General features: G+C 36.6%; 1 protein-coding gene and 1 pseudogene across 1 annotated transcript; both read right to left on the minus strand.

Moving 5' to 3' along the window:
- Positions 1 to 1570: 1570 nt before the first annotated feature.
- LOC110032426 lies at positions 1571 to 4073 on the minus strand (annotated as a pseudogene).
- Positions 4074 to 8405: 4332 nt separating this feature from the next.
- Positions 8406 to 16935, minus strand: LOC110032418. The gene is made up of 6 exons (XM_020736050.1): positions 16554 to 16935; positions 16294 to 16443; positions 9196 to 9291; positions 8961 to 9086; positions 8783 to 8881; positions 8406 to 8700 (listed from the first exon to the last, which is right to left on the minus strand). Exons 1-6 carry the CDS (start codon positions 16669 to 16671, stop codon positions 8627 to 8629), a joined length of 663 nt encoding a protein of 220 aa, XP_020591709.1. The 5' UTR covers positions 16672 to 16935; the 3' UTR covers positions 8406 to 8626.
- Between the last annotated feature and the right edge of the window lie 351 nt (positions 16936 to 17286).

A 17286-nucleotide genomic window follows, 5' to 3' on the forward strand; every position in this document is an offset into this window, starting at 1 on the left:
CAAATTATTAAAAGGTGTGAACGATTTAGATATCTTGGGTCCGTTGTCCAAAGCGATGGTGATATAGATGGGGATGTTAATAGTAGAATTCAAGTTGGTTGGTTGAAGTGGAGGAATGCTTCGGGCCTTTTGTGTGATAGAAAAGTACTGCTAAGACTGAAAGGAAAATTTTATAAGATGGTGGTGAGACCTGCAATGCTCTATGGCGTTGAATGTTGGCCTTTAAAAGAGAAGCATAATAATAAGTTAAGTGTTGCCGAGATGAGAATGATTAGGTGGATGAGTGGCTTTACACTTAGAGACAAAATGCGGAATGAATATATTCGTGATAGGGTTGGTGTAGCTCCTGTGACAGACAAAATTAGAGAAAGTCGTCTTAGATGGTTTGGTCATATTAAACGTCGACCATTAGATGATCCGATTAGGAGAGTAGATGTTTTAAATTCGACTTGTGTTAAGAAAGGCAGAGGTAGACCTAGGAAGACTTGGGCTTATTGTATTAAAAATGATCTTAATTTACTAGAACTAAATGAAAATATGACACTAAATAGGACGCAATGGAGAAAAAGGATTCATGTAGCCGACCCCACGTAGTGGGATTAAGGCTTAGTTGTTGTTGTTGTTGTTGTTCTCTTTGATTTGAGCAAAAAGCAAAAATGTGTACTATTGAAGCGGATCTCTTTCTCAAGCTTCTAAATCCTCTTTCATTTTATTCAAATAAAAATTACCATACAATTCATGTCATCTTTACAAAAATAAGTCCAAAAGAAAAACAAAAAAGTTACTGTTAAAAATATTATTGTTTATATGTGGATCCCAGCCGTTGCCCGGAGGCAGGTTACATTTCAGACTCAGACTCATAAATGTAATATTTTTTTTATCTCTTTCTCTTTGATTTGAGCAAAAAACAAAAATGCGTACTATTGAAGCGGATTTCTTTCCTCTCAAACTTATAAATCCTCCTTCATTTTATTCAAATAAAAATTACCATACAATTCATGTAATCTTTACAAAAATAAGTCCAAAAGAGAAAAAAAAGTTAGTGTTAAAAAATATTATTGTCTATATGTGGATCCTAGCCGTTGTCCAGAGGTAGGTTCCATTTCAGACTCAGACTCAGAAAGATAATATTTTTTTCTCTCTTCCTCTTTGATTTGAGCAAAAAGCAAAAATGCGTACTATTGAAGCGGATCTCTTTCCTCTCAAGCTTCTAAATCTTCCTTTATTTTATTCAAATAAAAATTACATTATAATTCATGTCATCTTTACAAAAATAAGTCCAAAAGATAAAAAAAGTTACGGTTAAAAAATATTATTGTTTATATGTGATCACAGCCGTTGTCCGGAGTCAGGTTACATTCCAGACTCAGACTCAAAAAGGTAATATTTTTTCTCTCTCTTTGATTTGAGCAAAAAGCAAAAATGCGTACTATTGAAGCGGATCTCTTTTCTCTCAAGCTTCTAAATCCTCATTCATTTTATTCAAATAAAAATTACCTTACAATTCATGTCATTTTTACAAAAATAAGTCCAAAAGAGAAAAAAAGTTACTTTAAAAACCAGCTTTTGAAAGTAAAGTATGGAAAGAAGAAGCTGGAACAATCACAGAATTAGCTCCCAGTTCTTGAGCTCCACACTTCTCCTCTCATGGAACTCTCCTTCCCTTTTCACCGGCAATCGAGAGCAACCGGCTGACACCCTTCGTCCACATCTCATACTCCCTCGCTTCCCTACCTCGAACTCGATCACTCTCCCCTCCATCGTCTTCAACCCGAAGTAACACCGCTGCTCTCCACCTTCAAGCAAATGCCTCCCTGGCCATGCCGGCATGTCCTTCCACACCTCAATAACATCTGAATACAAAAGAGAACTTAAAGCATATGTGTGTGTGCGTGTGTCTATATATATATATATATATATATATATATTTGAAAAAAACAAAATAACATTTTGCTTACTTTTCTTCTTGTTGGTGATGGTTCCAACTATGTGCCGGCTCTTAGTCTTGAGCTTCACATGGCCATTTTTGTCAAGGTAAACTGAGACGATGTTCCAATGGAGAGTGCCTAAGTTGTCCACAAATATCTTGAATTTTTAGCTCTTATTGCAGGATTTAAAAGATTACATTTTTATGTTATAGTGTTTTTGTCGGATTTTAGTATAAAAAAAGCATCAAATATCTAATTTTTTATGTATTGAAATAATTTAATAATATTTCTATATAATTTAGAAAAATTTATATATTTTCTTTCACTTTATATATTTTCTTCCCCAAATATAAAAAAATTGAGCTTTTAATAATTTTGCCCATCCGCAAAAATAAAACTGGTTCAACACTTAGCCAATGATTATTTGTGAAAGCAATGAAACCTGTCCTGCTTCTCCTCAGCAGCTCTGCACCACGAGCAACGAACTCCTGACAACTAAGCCCCAAAAAACTCTCCTCCGTCATTCCCTCGCCACTCGAACACCCTCCATCGCCATCATCAGAACCCCTCCGATGGCCTGTAAATCCCTTCTCCACCGGAATCACGGCGGCAATGTTCCACATCTCCTTAAAAACTCTCCCTTTCACCGCCGCTGCTCCTCTCAGCGCTGCCGTTAATAACACTTCAGCGCATTACATCAGACCAAATGAATAGAAAATAACAGGGCGTTCGTTCACCTGCAGCGGCAGAGGTGGTGAGAGCAACAATGTCTCCGGGACTGCGCGCACTGACGGCGGATGAAACGGCAGCTGCTAAGCGTCGGCGGTCGGCGCCAAGAGACTCCGCGGCCTCTACACACTGAGCGGCGACAAGTGTGGCGGCGGAGGCAATGGCTGAGCAGTCGTCTTTTGTGGACTTTGGGGTTGCCGTATACGCGGCAATGGCGGGGGCGCAATGGCGGAGATGGCGGCGGCGAGGCTGGCGACTGATACAGCAGCGTGCAGCTGAGGGTTGTGAGCATTCGTGTCTTCCTTGCGCTCCTTGCGGTCGTTAAGCCACTTACGCAGTGTTCTGATATCTCCCATGTTAGTCGGCTTGGGCGGCATGGTTGTTCTGTTTTTCTGCAACATTTTAAAATATGGGGATAAATTTATTTAGCTCACATCCAAATTATTACGTATGTAAGTTTCCATTAAAATAAAAATATATGGTTGTTAGCACTAGTTTTTGCATTAGAAAGAGATGATTAAAATTAAAAATAGGTTTTTTTCTAATGAAATTTATGAAAGCTATTATCTTTTCATGGTTTTTTCAAGAATTTAAAGTGGAGAAGAACAGAGCACATATTACAGTGAAAGTTAAGTCAACAGGAGACAGAAACAGGACAAATGCCAGTAGAAGTAGGATCCTATTACAGGCCATTAAAAAACGCAGAAGCTTGATTATGCCTGCAAAACTTAATTACTCAATCTGAATTAATTTAAAGTCTGAAACAAAATCGAAATTACAAGTCCAATAAAACTGAGAAGAAGCAAAAAAGAAGACCTTGGGGTGAAAGCTGGGAGCAAGAAAAGGAAGATCCTGAACGTCTTCCCAATCGGAGGGTGAGAACGGTGGGCTATCGGTGAGAGATCCACCGTTCAATGGGCCGCTGCTGTGGGAAAGCCGGGCGGACGACGGCTGCGAAGCCTCCTGCTGTTAATAAGTGCGAACAAAACAGGAAACGATTAATCACTTCATCGGAGAATTCAAAGATCTAATCTTTTTTAGTTTCAGAGAAGATGAGTTTTTGTACTCACAGAATGAGACATTATTCTCTCCAAGACGAGCTGTGAGGTGGCTGAGCAGGCGAAGGTGAAGGAGTTTCCGGCAGCTAAAGTTGAGTCAAAGCTGTTGGGTTCGCCGGTGGAGTGGTCATGTTCGACGGCTGAGGTGGCGGAGCGAGGTGGGAGTCGAGGGGAGAGAGCTTTTGAGATTTGGAAGGCGGTGGGACTCCATGATCGGGAAAGGAACTCCATTGAGTCTTGTATGAGCTCTGGCGGTGGTGTGGCGGTTCCTGCGGTGGATCGCAGCGGCCATATTTGACCGGAGTTGTCCATGGAATGCGGCGGAGAGGGATGGTTGATGCGAAGTTAACTTCATGTCCTCCGTTTATACAGAATGAGAGAGATATATAAATATTACAAGTGAACCAGATGTGAATGCTAGTTGAACTTGGGCGGGCCCAGATTTGATTTGTGTTTGGCTCCTTAAAATATATTATTGTTCATGTTCAACCTGTTAATATATCGTTAATATATCGATCTCAAAATATTTATTTTAAGAGTAAACCTGAGCTATTCACGAACAATAAATCATTTTGATATCCCTGCTCATGTAGCCGTGCTATATTAAAGATAGTGATGAGATTAAAATATTCATATTATATTTTAATTCTAATTTTTAAATTTATAATATTAATTGATTATATACATATAGCACGAGCTATATAATGAGTCAAACATGAGTTATTTGCGAACAATAAGCTATTTTGACAGCTCTAATGCTACCGAGTTAAGTGCAAATTACATGTGAATCGGTCATATTGACATGATATTTAAGTGATATTGAAGTGATATCGCAATGACATCACAATATTATTGGCCGTGCACTTGCATGCGCTCAACATGCATATATAATCTTCGTCCGAGAGAGAGTGTGTGTGACAGGAGCTGATCAGTTTGGCAACGTGGCTCGGCGCTCTCTTCCTCTCCATGGATTTGGATCTTCATGCAACTATGAGGAATTAATTGAAGATTTGAAGTTATCAATTAAGTGGTGGAGATTCTTCAAATCAAAGTAAATTTAAAAAAGTAAAATAATTTAAACTATATTATGAGCATAAACTTGTATGAAAAAATATTTCAAATCAAAAGAATATTTATTTACATTTGTGATTTATAATTTATTAAAATTGAATAATTGCCAAAACTTGGTGAGAAAACAAGCAACTTCATGAATGAAAAATAAAATAAAAAAATAAAAAAAAAAAGAGGCTAAAAGGTCCAACGGAGAGGTCAATGGGAACTCCTCAAAGCTACAGTGAAAGGCCTGCTCATTGCCAAAGCCTGGCACCAAAATGCACATAAGAACATGGAAGCATTATTGGCCCGGAATCATAGAGATGACATTAAATAGGAAATATATACAATGAACATTTAAATTATTGGCCTCAAAAGTTTATTTTAAGGTCACAAATTTAACTTGTATGTTGTTTTTTTAATTTATCATCTATCATTTCAAGAAACAACATAACTATACAAGATTCCATATATATAAATATACATATATACACCACCCTCATGTGTCTAACTATTTGATGACGGTCCTCACTACCGACAAACTGGCTAGAGGGGGATTCGAACACTTAACCTGGGGAGACTTACAACCTTCAAAAATACAGCTCTATCAACCGACCACAATTGGTGGCACATCTATATATATATACAGAAAAAAAAGTAATTTACACACCTAAACGTTTACACATCTCACATCTTAACTTTTATATTTTACAGTACAAGACTCATAAGGTTTATTTGATAAATTATTGAATAAATTTTGAAAGAAAAGAAAGAAAGAAGAGAGAACACAGAATATGATTCCAAATAATGAAACAAAAACAGACATTACCTGCACCATCTGGATCCGTGCATCAGAAGGACAAAACTGCAAAGGAATATTGTAAGAATGGAGGTCAAAATGGGAACAATAAGTCGTTGCAGGTATGATTTTCTTGGAGCCATGCAAGTCATTCCAAGGGAGAGAGGGGACCTACGCTAGGGATTCAAAGCCCAAACGTTTTGAAGAAAACAAGAAATCAAAAGAAAGAGTGGGGCTAATTGGATTCAAATGTGTGATGATTGTGACACCTATGTTTTGGTGGATTGAATTTTCTCTCCTCTCTCGTGGATATGGTTGTTAATTATTCGATTTTGAGCCAAGATGGGATCGGCTTGAAATCAGGTCGAATGAGTTGAGTGTAGCTCGGAATCAATTTGTGGCTTGTTGTATTTGATTTTGAGTTAACTTGGCTTGAAATTGAATCGAGCTCGATCCGGCTCGAAATCAAAACAAACTAGTTAAAATTGAGTTATTTGGATTAGTTCCAGTTCGAAGTTTAGCTGAAACTATGTTATTTGAATCTGTTACAGCTCAAAATTAACTTGTCGCTTGATATATTTGATTTTATTTTATATTATTTGTATATTTTTTATAAATAAAAAAAATACTTAGTGCTACAAATTCGAGTCGATTTGTATATGACTCGTAACCATCTTAAAAAAAGGAAAAAAAAAAGTTTCAGCCCACGGCACCGCTCGTTTCTTCTGATATGATCTAAATGTGAACCAAAATTATACTCAATTTTCGAGAAATTATTATGTACGTCACAACGGTCGTGATACAACGGAGGTAATAATATCTCCAATTTTCGATGCAGTTAATGATCTTCGAGCAAGATTCAGAGACCTACCCATGGATTTAGGTTTCGTTATTTTCTATGCATGCTTCTACTTTAGATGATTTGTCACCTTGTTATGTTAATCTAGTATTTAAGCGTAAATTTTTAGGATAGATGGCCAAAACAAATTAAGATTAAGGAGTGATAATTATGGGCTCTCATGAACCAAACTTCTTTTCACAATCTAGTTATGAATGATGGATTTATTTGAGGAAATAGCGAATGAGTGGTGGTGATTTATGTTGAAGTGTGGTATGTTTGAGAAGTTGAAAAAGTTAGCTACTTAGTTGTAGTATGATGTGTGCTAGAAAATTTACGGTGGTAGAGTGACCATTTTTTGTGCTGTACGAGAATCCAACATAGACTCAGATGAAAGAAGAAAACTGGTATGAACACTATAATTTTTCATGTGAAAAACCTAGAAAAGAAAAAAAATCACGAGGTCTTGACCTGTTGAAATATTGTACTATGAGTTGGTGATCACATGCACAAATCATTATCCCACAAGCGAGAAAAGATTACATAGTTTCACGAGTTATCACTTCAGCGTGCGGAAGAGCTAGTTGCCCCATGGTAGAGAGCAGTCACATCATGGAGCAACTACAGGAGCTTTGATGCACGTTCTCCGGGGACTGGACAATGTTTGAAATGATGCGTTGCTTCAAAGGTTGCTTCCTGATTTCGTGGTTGGTTTTTGCTTCGCGTAGTGCTTTTTCACGAGGAGTGGGCTGTGGCGTGGTGGTCGGTGGCTGCTAGAGAGTGTGGTTTATGGTGCTTGGCTGTTGCAGAAGCGGCAGGTCAGTTGTAGTCGGTGATGGCTGACGAACGGTGTTCGATGGTGATTGGCGACTGCAGAGATAGAAGGTGTTCGCTGAAGATCCTTGACTTCAGCTCTCACTTTTGCAGCCTCTAGCCTATTTCTTTTTAAGGATCTAGTGCCCTCTTCATGAGTGGTAGGACACTACTTAAAGAGTCCAAGTTACAAATAAGGAAGAAATATGGTTCATTTTGAACGGATATCCCAAAGAGATCCCCTTAAGTGGACGACGTTTGATTATTTGAGTGTCTTATTAATGTTTGAATGGAGCGCTCTTGGCTCGTTAGATTCTTCATGTTGAGACGCTCGACTTGACTATAGGCTTGTCAATTCGAAATCTGTTAACATTCTAATTATACTCAGAAAAGTCCTGAAAGTGATTTAATGGCTTGATCAATGCTTGATTTGACTTAGATTGAACCAATTTTGGTACTGTTGGGTTCATCTCAGAAAGCCGGTCAATTTGACTATAAATTTGCTGAAATCAGAGTTCTGGAGGATTTCTAATCGAAGTTTTAATATTTATTGTTCAAAAAAACTATTTCAAGATTCGTGTTATGCCTCTAGATTCCTGTGAAAATTTCCTGAAGACTAGTATAAGGGGGAAATTACACGCTCAAATCTTAAGTATTTACATATCTAACAGTTATATTTTACTTTTTATATTCATATTACATAAAAACATCACTATTTTAACTTCTAAAAATGAAATACATCTTTTCTCATGCATAAACAAGATGAAATGAATGTAAAAGTTAAATTTTAGATGCTAGATATCTAAATACATAAGAATTGAGTGGCATGCATTTAAATCTTCCAAAAATTTCCGAAATTAAAATTGAGTCTTCCATGAAAAATCCTTTCTGTTTTATTCCCTTCAGTAAATAGAAGGCAGACCCAAACACCCTAACACACAAAGAGTACATAATTAAGAACTGTTTGTGGAACATAAAATTTCAGAATAATTAGCTTACTGAACAGAAAAACATTGAAGACTAGAACTGCAGCCATAAAAAGGAACATAAATTGCAGTTCCTACAAAACATGATCTTACAGAACACTAATGGTACTGAGTTTTATCTCTAGCCTGCAACAAAATGCCAAGTTGTGCCAACAATTTCAACAGTTAAGAAAACTAAACGGCAGAAATCAAACTATAACAGTCTGTATAATCACAAAATGTAATATTGTTATCCAAAAACACATCATTTACACAGAAAGAAAGAGTCCCCCATACATTTTCTACATTGAATAAAAAATTAACAGAAATATTATAATATCGTCCCTCATCTCTGCACATCAAACGTGTATAACACCAAAACTCAAACAAAACTAAGTAATCCGAATCAAGGAAACCATATGCTTGTACTATCTAACCTCATTCTATGTCATGGAGATCATGAACAGAGAAGCAATCAACATGAAGAACAACTTGAAGTTACTCAGAGCAGATATCTCTGCAAGTAATCAGAAGGAAGAAAAATGCCAATTAGCTCTGCATAAAATCATCAGAATTATAAAATTGTATGATCTGATCACCTCCAGCAAATGAATTATCATTAAGATTTGTTGATGAAGATGATGAGGATGAATTTGGTACACTGATGCCCAGGTTCACACAATCTCCACCAATTGCACCTGCAGAATGTTCAGTTTGGATTGAAGGTAGGATTTTATTTTCATTTAAATTAAGACAAATTACGCATCTGTTTCTTACATTCCTGGTAGCAAGGAAAGCTGGAGACATTGAGAAGATTGCTGTAGCCGGCATCGCAGTCACACCGGTGCTCAAAGGTTGATGTTCGAGCGCAGTCGCCGGTGCCGCAGAAGCTCCAAGTGCATGCTTTTTGGATGAAATTTATGACATAATGGAATTATTAGCAATAATTTTGTATTATTTATGGAGATTTCTGCAAAAAAATAAATAAATTGAAAATAGAATCAATTCATACGATTGAAGAGTGAAAGGTTGCTAGGAGGTGGTGGAAGGGGTGCTGGTGCAGGTGTTGGAGCTGGAGAATTTTTGAAGCAGGAGGAACTTATAGTGCCTGAAAATAACAATAAGAAAGCTGAATGATTGATTCATATTTAATTTTCATGAAGTTCATTTTGTAGCTTGGAACGAGAAAGTTGTGATAGGCACTGAAATCATGGTATTAAAATTAACAGTTCAGCAAATGCCTCTGTATTAGAAGCCATGGAAGATCAGCAGCATTGAGAATATCATAAGAGAGCAATTTTTAGATATAGGACTACTTTGATTCAAAGTGTACGTTTAATGAGTCTAAGGCTTCACTTGAGAAGGGAAGGAGGTGAAGCTCTGTTACTTTGCAGTGAATGCTGACGCGTGGAAAAATTTTCGTTTGGTGAAGCAGTGTCTCTCGAATATCTCTTGAAATTGTTTCACAAGGACGATATGCTCTTGAAAGACTTTGAAGAAAGGATGATTCAATCGACTGCACAGAATTGCTCATAGAAGGATAATATTGAACCTTCTTAATCAAAATTTTTTGGTATTGTTATGAATAAGTAACTGTTTACATGTAAGAGGTGTCTTAATTAAAAAATAATTAATAATCATACTAAATTTTTATTATGAGTAATTATATGATTATTTAATTAATCCACATTTACACATTATAGGTATTTTAATTGGTGTGTTATTAATTAATGTGAATTGTTGTTATGAGTAATCATGTCTAATCCATGCTTAATTAGAATAACTAAATAGTCAAGGAATTTTAATTATTTAAATAAACTTATAATTAGTCTGTAAAATACCACACAATTCTTATGTATTGAGACATATAACCATTTAACGTTCACATTGATAACACTAATATCTTAAATATCACCTCATAATTATCACTTTTGTTTAATTTTTTAAACCACCTTTTTTTTTTGTTTCAAGGAAATATGAAATATACATTTTTCTTAAATATATGTTTAATAGTTGTTGGAAATTAATCATAATTGAGTTAGGTTTAGCTAGCTTAAGGGTCTGTTTGGGCCAACTGCAACTAATTAAAAAATAGCTGTGTAGTTGTTGAATAATACTTTGATGCTAAAAAAGTTACAGTGATATTACAAGTTTAAAGTCAGACTGGAACTATAAAGTTGTGACCACACGCACACAGTAAAAAATGATGGGAAAAAATAAATTTTAGCTGCAGCTTTTCGAAAAAACTATGAAAACACAGTTTACCTGAAGAGATAAAGCTGCGGTGCGGTGCTACACCGCCTCCCCAAACGGATCCCAAGTCAACGTGAAAACAAGTTTAATTGTCACAAGGAACAAAAAAATGGCACAATTTTTTCTCCACTTGAATAAGATAGAAAATTAATTAATAATCCATAAATTAAAATAATTTTAAATAAATTTTAAAATTTGTCCCGATCTTCTTTTTTTTCTTTTAAGATTAAATCATTACTAAAACAATAATTCTTAAAAAGAAAAAAAGAAATTAAAAAAAAAATTTAAGAATTACATAAGAGAAATTGATTTTTTTTTTTTATTTTCGAAATATTCATATTTACAATTGTGCCCTCCAAGGGTGGAGCTGCACGGCAAAGTTTCGGTTACCAAGTCGGCCACGAAAACGTTTTAATTAGTATTTTTGCTTTAAAATACAACGCTAATAATATTTAAAAAAATATTATAATGATCCTTGAAATGCTACGTGGCAGTTAAATAGAATATATTTTTATTTTATATTGATGCTTAAAGCCACGCGGAGGGCACTGCTGGGCTAGGGAGATTTTGATGTGTACCAAACATCATTAATCTATTCAATAAACTGCCAAAAGGCCATTAATTGTACTCAAAAGCGATTTAAATTCTTATGGCGGTGATTGGGGCGACGTTTTTGCATTTCCTAAAATGCGGGCCGCGGGCCGGGCCGCGGTGTATAGCTCACGGGTTCGACCCCACGGCCCGCGGTTCATACTTACTAAAATACGGCGTTGCGTTTCATTTTCGCGAACGACCCCGTGCCCTAGTGCGATATGTTCATCTGCGATCACTCGCCCTCTGCGATCACTTGCTTCCTATTCTCTTCTTGTTTCCTCATCTCCTTCTTGGCATTTGCGATCTATCTCTGGATTCCTCCCTTATCCATTCCCTTCAGGTAAGCGCCAATACATATCACTCTATTCTGTTGGAGTTACATACATTCCATCTAAATTGTGTTTTTTTTATGGAAGTTTACATACATACCGTTCGATTCTTGTGTAGTTTGATGTCATTTTTGTATGTTGGAAAGGTGCTTGAATAGTTGATAGTTTGGTGTCATTTTTATGGAAGGCTACATACATAGGACTCCATTCTTGAGTAGTTTTTGATGGACTCTTTAGGATTTAGACTAGGATTTTGGTGGAAGGTTTTGGTTGGTATACCAACAACCGCACGCTACATATGATTCCATATCTTCCTACTTTGAGTTGTTTTTATGGTATTTTTTTCTGAGGGGAAGGGTTTTGTTTGGTATACATGTTATAAGTAATGTTTAGATGTTGGATATGTAAATACATGTGAATTTGGTGGTATGTATGTGAAAGCTAATTTTCTTTTTACACTATTGGGGCTCATGTTCGTGATATGCTAATGATGAGATAGCAGTTGTGGGTTGGGGCATTTTTTTATCGTGCTTTGTTGATGTGATGGTGGTTGTGGGTTGGGGCATATGCTTCTGATTTGCTTACGACATAATGTCTGTGGGTCCAAGCATATGGTTGTGCTTTTGGCGATGTGATGACGGATGTGGGTCGATGCATATGTATCTGTCTTGCTGGTGAGATGGTGGCTATGAGTTGGTGGACATGTTTGTCCTCTGTTGGTGGCTTCGTGCAGTACCCACAGCTTCATGTGACTTAGGGTTATTGATGGGTGTATCTTGGGGTTATGCTGGCTGTAGCTTGGGGTTATGGTGGATGTGGGTTGGGGTTATTGTTGGTTGTGGCTTGGGGTTATTGGTGGGTATATCTTGGGGTTATGGAGGTTGTGACTTGGATGTATGGTGGTCGTTGCTTAGGGTTATTGGTGGATGTGACGTGCATATGTTGTTTGTTTTGCATTTACTAATCTTTCTTCTTATTATCATGACAAAGTGATGGCTAAGAAGAAAGAGGTTGTTACACCTGCACTGTGGGAGAGAGAAACCATAATAATATTCTGTGACATTTGCTTGAAAGAAATAGATCTTGGTAATAGGCCCACGACATTCTTCAACAAAGAAGGTTGACAAAATATTATCAAAAAATTCAAGAAAAGTACAAGCAGAGAATACGACAAGATGCAACTAAAGAACACATGTGATCAACTCAAGAAGGATTATAAAGTTTGGAAGGAATTGCAACGAGGATCAACGGATTTGGAGTGGGATCCAATGAAATGAACTATTGATGCTTCCAATGAGTGGTGGGCAAAATGACTTGCGGTGAGCATCTCTGACATTTACCTTAATGTGGTTAATTTAATTTCCAGGTTAGGATCAACTGAAGTACATGTTATGACTTTGTAGGCGGTCCCTCCTGCTGAAACTCAGCTACCTCGAACTTGACTTGGAGGAGAAGTCAGATCGAATGTTCGGAGGGGTCGCGGCGACTTACAAATATGCATGTGGCCATGGTGAAACAGGTTATGGTGCCAGGATCGAGCCCTTAGCTGTCGAACAATCGGGTGAATCCAACGACATCCCCAGCCCATAACCTCGTGAAATTGAGTTCACTGGCCGCACCAAGCGTCCTCGGCCTCGGTTTGAGAATAAAAAGAAAGGCGGTGCTGTTTACCTTAGAACCGAGATATTTCAACTAATGGCTTCTTGCACTACCAACACCCCCCCCCCCCCCCCAAGTTGAATCAGTGGATACAGTTATGGAAATTTTGAATTCAAATGATGAACTTTCTAATGAATTGTACTTGTTTGCGATAGAATTGCTTGAACATCTGACCCGTAAGGATTTTTTTGTGAAGATGCCCGATGGTAAAAGGCTTCCGTACCTACGATATTATTAACAATTGCATGCAGATCTGAGAAACTTGTTTTAATTACAGTTGCTTGGGACATTTATGTTTGTTTGTTGTTTTAATAATATTGTGGATATCTCATATGCTTGGAACATTTTATATTCCTACTACTATTCTAATTTTTATGTTATTTGTTCATCAACAATGTTAGTTGTGTTATTCGTGCTACTTGGGACATGATTGTGTTTAATTTATTAATGCTTTCGTGTCAGCTAGTACAACACACATCTTGATGAATTAGGATAGAGAAAGTCACAGAAAGATGGTTGCAGTTGTATTTCTGATCTACGAACATTACAACAAGTGTGTATATCGCTCTCCATGCTTGACATCCTCATATGTTGGGAACAAATGGGTTGGTGAGCTGCTTATTGCACATCCAACGAAATTCAATAATATGTTCCGCATGAGACCTGAGATATTCAATGATCTTTTGGCGGAACTAAGCATATTTCATGGACTGCATGGGTCATCGAGAACGACTCCACGAGAGGTATTAGTGATAACACTCTACATATTATCCTAGAATGCGTCAATGCGAGACATAATGGAAAGATTTTAATACTCATCTGAAACAATTGGTAGATACTTTTCAGTGAGTTTGGAATTCCTTGTGAGCTTATCTTTACAGGTTATTAAACCTACCGATCCTTCTTTCGAACAGACACCTACGGAGATTGCACACAATGCACGGTACACGCTGTTCATTAAGGTAATGCTTCATTGTGATTGCATTCAATATTAAAAATGTATGTCGTTCTTTTAAAACTCGTTCAACTTCAAGTAGGATTCCATTGGAGCAATATATGGAACGTTGATGCATGAGTTCCAAACAATGAGAAAATCACATTCATCGGACGTTGCAGGGTTCCTACGCAGAATTTCATGGCTGTTTGTGACTCCAACATGTGTTTTACTTTTGTCATGCTCGGTTGAGAGGGCAGTGCACACAATTGTAGAATTTTCAAAGCTGCAACGTAAAATTCTCACTACAACTTTCCAAACTCCTTCAGGTACGCTCGAGCCCCAAATACTCTTGTATTAAACTTTAACCTTCATACTAATTATTCAGTACATTTTATGTAAGTATGGCGTGGTTGACGCTGGATATTTGTTACAACGAAAGTACCTAAAACCCTATCCTGATATGAGATATCACATACCTGATTTCGAGTTTTCTATCAATGTAATACACGACAGAAAGGAGTTGTTTAATAAAAGGCGCTTCTCAGTACGTTGTGTCATCGAAAGAACTTTCAGAGTATAGAAGAAAAAACGAGTTATACTCCGTGATATGCCACTTACCCGTTTCCCAAACAGGTGCAGATTATGATTGCCACAATGACCGTAAACAATTATATTCGTCTGCATCCATCTCACAACGATATTGACTTTCATAAGGCTGACGAGGATCAAAAGCATGTACCGCTCGAGGTATTTAAGTACCACCTTGGGCATTCTCTGTCACAAGTTGAGAATGATCCTTTTACTTTCTATACTAGAGGGGGAAGGAGCAAGCGAAATGACAGAGTTAAGGGAATAAATAACCGATGTGTTAGTAGGAGGTTGATAGGAGTGTTTTTTAGATCTTTTAGTACTATGTATTGAACATTCAATACTATATTTATTTTATTTAAAGTAGTTTGTACTTTACATTTTATATTTATAGTTTGAATTTTTTGCATTATTTGTACACATTTGCATTTCATTTGTTTATTTATTTATTTTTTTGGTGGGTTTGAGAGTTCAGTGATGAGACTTTTGATCTTTATGAGTTCTTCTGAATAGCTTGTTGGTTGTCATATATTAGCGCTACATGTGAAATTCTAATGAAGGCAATCAAGTTCATCACTTCTCTTCGGTACATCAGTTTATGAGGTTCTTCAGGATGATTATTTTTGGTGATATGCATATGTGACGCACAAAATGTTAATTTTGCGTTGGTTAAAGAGAACCAAGTCATTTTTTTCTATTGTTTTTTTTTGTAATGATCAATTTGTTAGTTGGTATGTTGAATTCTCTGAGATCTCACGCCTGCAAAAAACTATCATTAAGTAATTCTTTTAGCAATTTCAACTTCTGTAATGACTAATGAATTGTCTTTTTAATCATTTAGAAAAGATGAGCTCCAAGATTTCAGAGACCTCCTGATGAGTGCTCTGCCATTGTGGACTACAACCTTCCCTACAGACGTCACGCCAAGCACATAACTATGAGAGACAGTTCCACAGCTGTCCGCAGATCATCACAGGGCATTGTGGCTTCTTTCGATGGGCAGATAGTCCATCGAATTCCATTGCCGAGGATGACCGTGAATGGATGCAATCACTGGAGGTCAGTGTAGCACGAGGCATACACCTTTTGCATGTTAAAGACAATATAATCATTATATTAATTGTAATTTTAATAGTTTTAAACCATTTTTTTTTACACTTGATACTCGTTGTTAAGTGAGGCGTGTATTTAAATTTTTATATTGTTCTGAAGTGAATTTTTATTTTTGAATTATCAAATATATGACTATGACAGTTCTGTTATAAATAATATTACTAAACATGAGCAGAATTGTTATTTATCTAGAAACAACTGCGACGTAGTTGTTTTTAATTAGCTGAAACAAACAACCATTGAGCTTCCTAACAACAGTTTTCTCGCAGCAGCTTCCTGAGTCAACTAAGCTGCAGCTGATAAACTGATAAACTGTAGTTGCCCCTAACACACCATCACAAATTTTTTAAAAATAAGTAAATTGCAAGTGCACGGCACTCTTTACACCCAACACAACATTAATCTCATTAGTTACGGACTACAGAATTGACTGCTTAAAAAAAAAAAATTGCATTTGACCAAGTCAACTTCTGCTATTTACATATTTTGATACTAATAATAATAATTTTATAAAATAAAAAAATTAATTTAATAATAAGGATTTTTGTAATAATTCATATAATAGTATTCTAAATTAAGCTCAAATTAATTCAAGAGCAAAATTAGAAAAACCAAAAAAAAAAAGGAAAAAACTCACATTGAGGAATAACACAAGGGAGGAAGCTGAAATGTTCTGAACCATTGAACTGATTCCAGCCAGCGTTACACTCGCACATAAACCCAAAGGTATGATTTTGAGAAACCTTGCAAATCCCCTTTCCGCAATCAACAGCTTTGCATATTCCATCTGTTAATCAGAAAGTAAAACTAATCACATATCCAAATCAATCAAAAACCAGAAGTGGGAAAAGACAGAAGAGGAGAGAAGAAGATGAAGGAGGGAGATGAGAGAAGTACCGAGGACTGGGGAGAGCAGAGGAGAGAGCATGTCTGCAGAGACCAGGCTTGCTTGCTGAAGCAGAAAGATTGATTGCAGAGCTGCCAAAAAGATTGAAACTTTGGCAGAAACCGCCATTTTTGTTCGTTCCAAGCTTCGCAGGGAGGGATGGGGAAAGTGAATGCTTAGAGGTCGTCTGCCGACTTTCACATGATACGGCGAGCTTTTATCGGCCCACGTTTAATGTAAGGATCTGTGAAGGTGCGGTTTTTGTTTAAAATTGGCCTTAGAAATAAGATGTTATTGGGTAAGAAAGGTCAACGATTAAGAAACGGGAGGGTAGATAAGTCGAATGAAATAGACTTGGGAGAGCAGGGGCGGCTCAGGGGCAATAAAGCTAGTTCAGCTAATACGGCATTAAGCATCTCGAGAAGACTAAAGTTTGAAACGAAACATTTAATAATTTTTATATTTTTTTGTTTTATATATATATATATATATAGACCACCTAAATCTTTTGTATCACATAAAAAATACCACTATTTTAACTTTCAAAAAGATATTTGGTTTATGATTGCAGAACATTTGTAGTGTCATGTAATTCATCTCAAGGATGAATTTGTCTCAAATAAAAATTGATGCTCTTGCCACTATTGGAGTAATTATTGATCTTGAATGTAGGGCTGTCAAAATAGCTCGTTGTTTGTGAATAATTCGTGTTCGGCTCGTTCGCTAAGTTAACGAGTCGAATAG

This window comes from Phalaenopsis equestris, unplaced genomic scaffold (genome assembly GCF_001263595.1).
Source record: "Phalaenopsis equestris unplaced genomic scaffold, ASM126359v1 Scaffold000938, whole genome shotgun sequence".
NCBI classification, from domain to species: Eukaryota; Viridiplantae; Streptophyta; class Magnoliopsida; order Asparagales; family Orchidaceae; genus Phalaenopsis; species Phalaenopsis equestris.

Excerpts from the sequence above, each read along its gene's own strand:
- LOC110032418 (XM_020736050.1), bottom strand. The coding sequence starts at position 16,671 with ATGGCGGTTTCTGCCAAAGTTTCAATCTTTTTGGCAGCTCTGCAATCA. Across the intron at positions 9,087-9,195 it reads CAACCTTTCACTCTTCAATC|CATGCACTTGGAGCTTCTGC; the intron begins GTATGAATTGAT and ends TCATCCAAAAAG. Across the intron at positions 8,701-8,782 it reads TGATAATTCATTTGCTGGAG|AGATATCTGCTCTGAGTAAC; the intron begins GTGATCAGATCA and ends GATTACTTGCAG.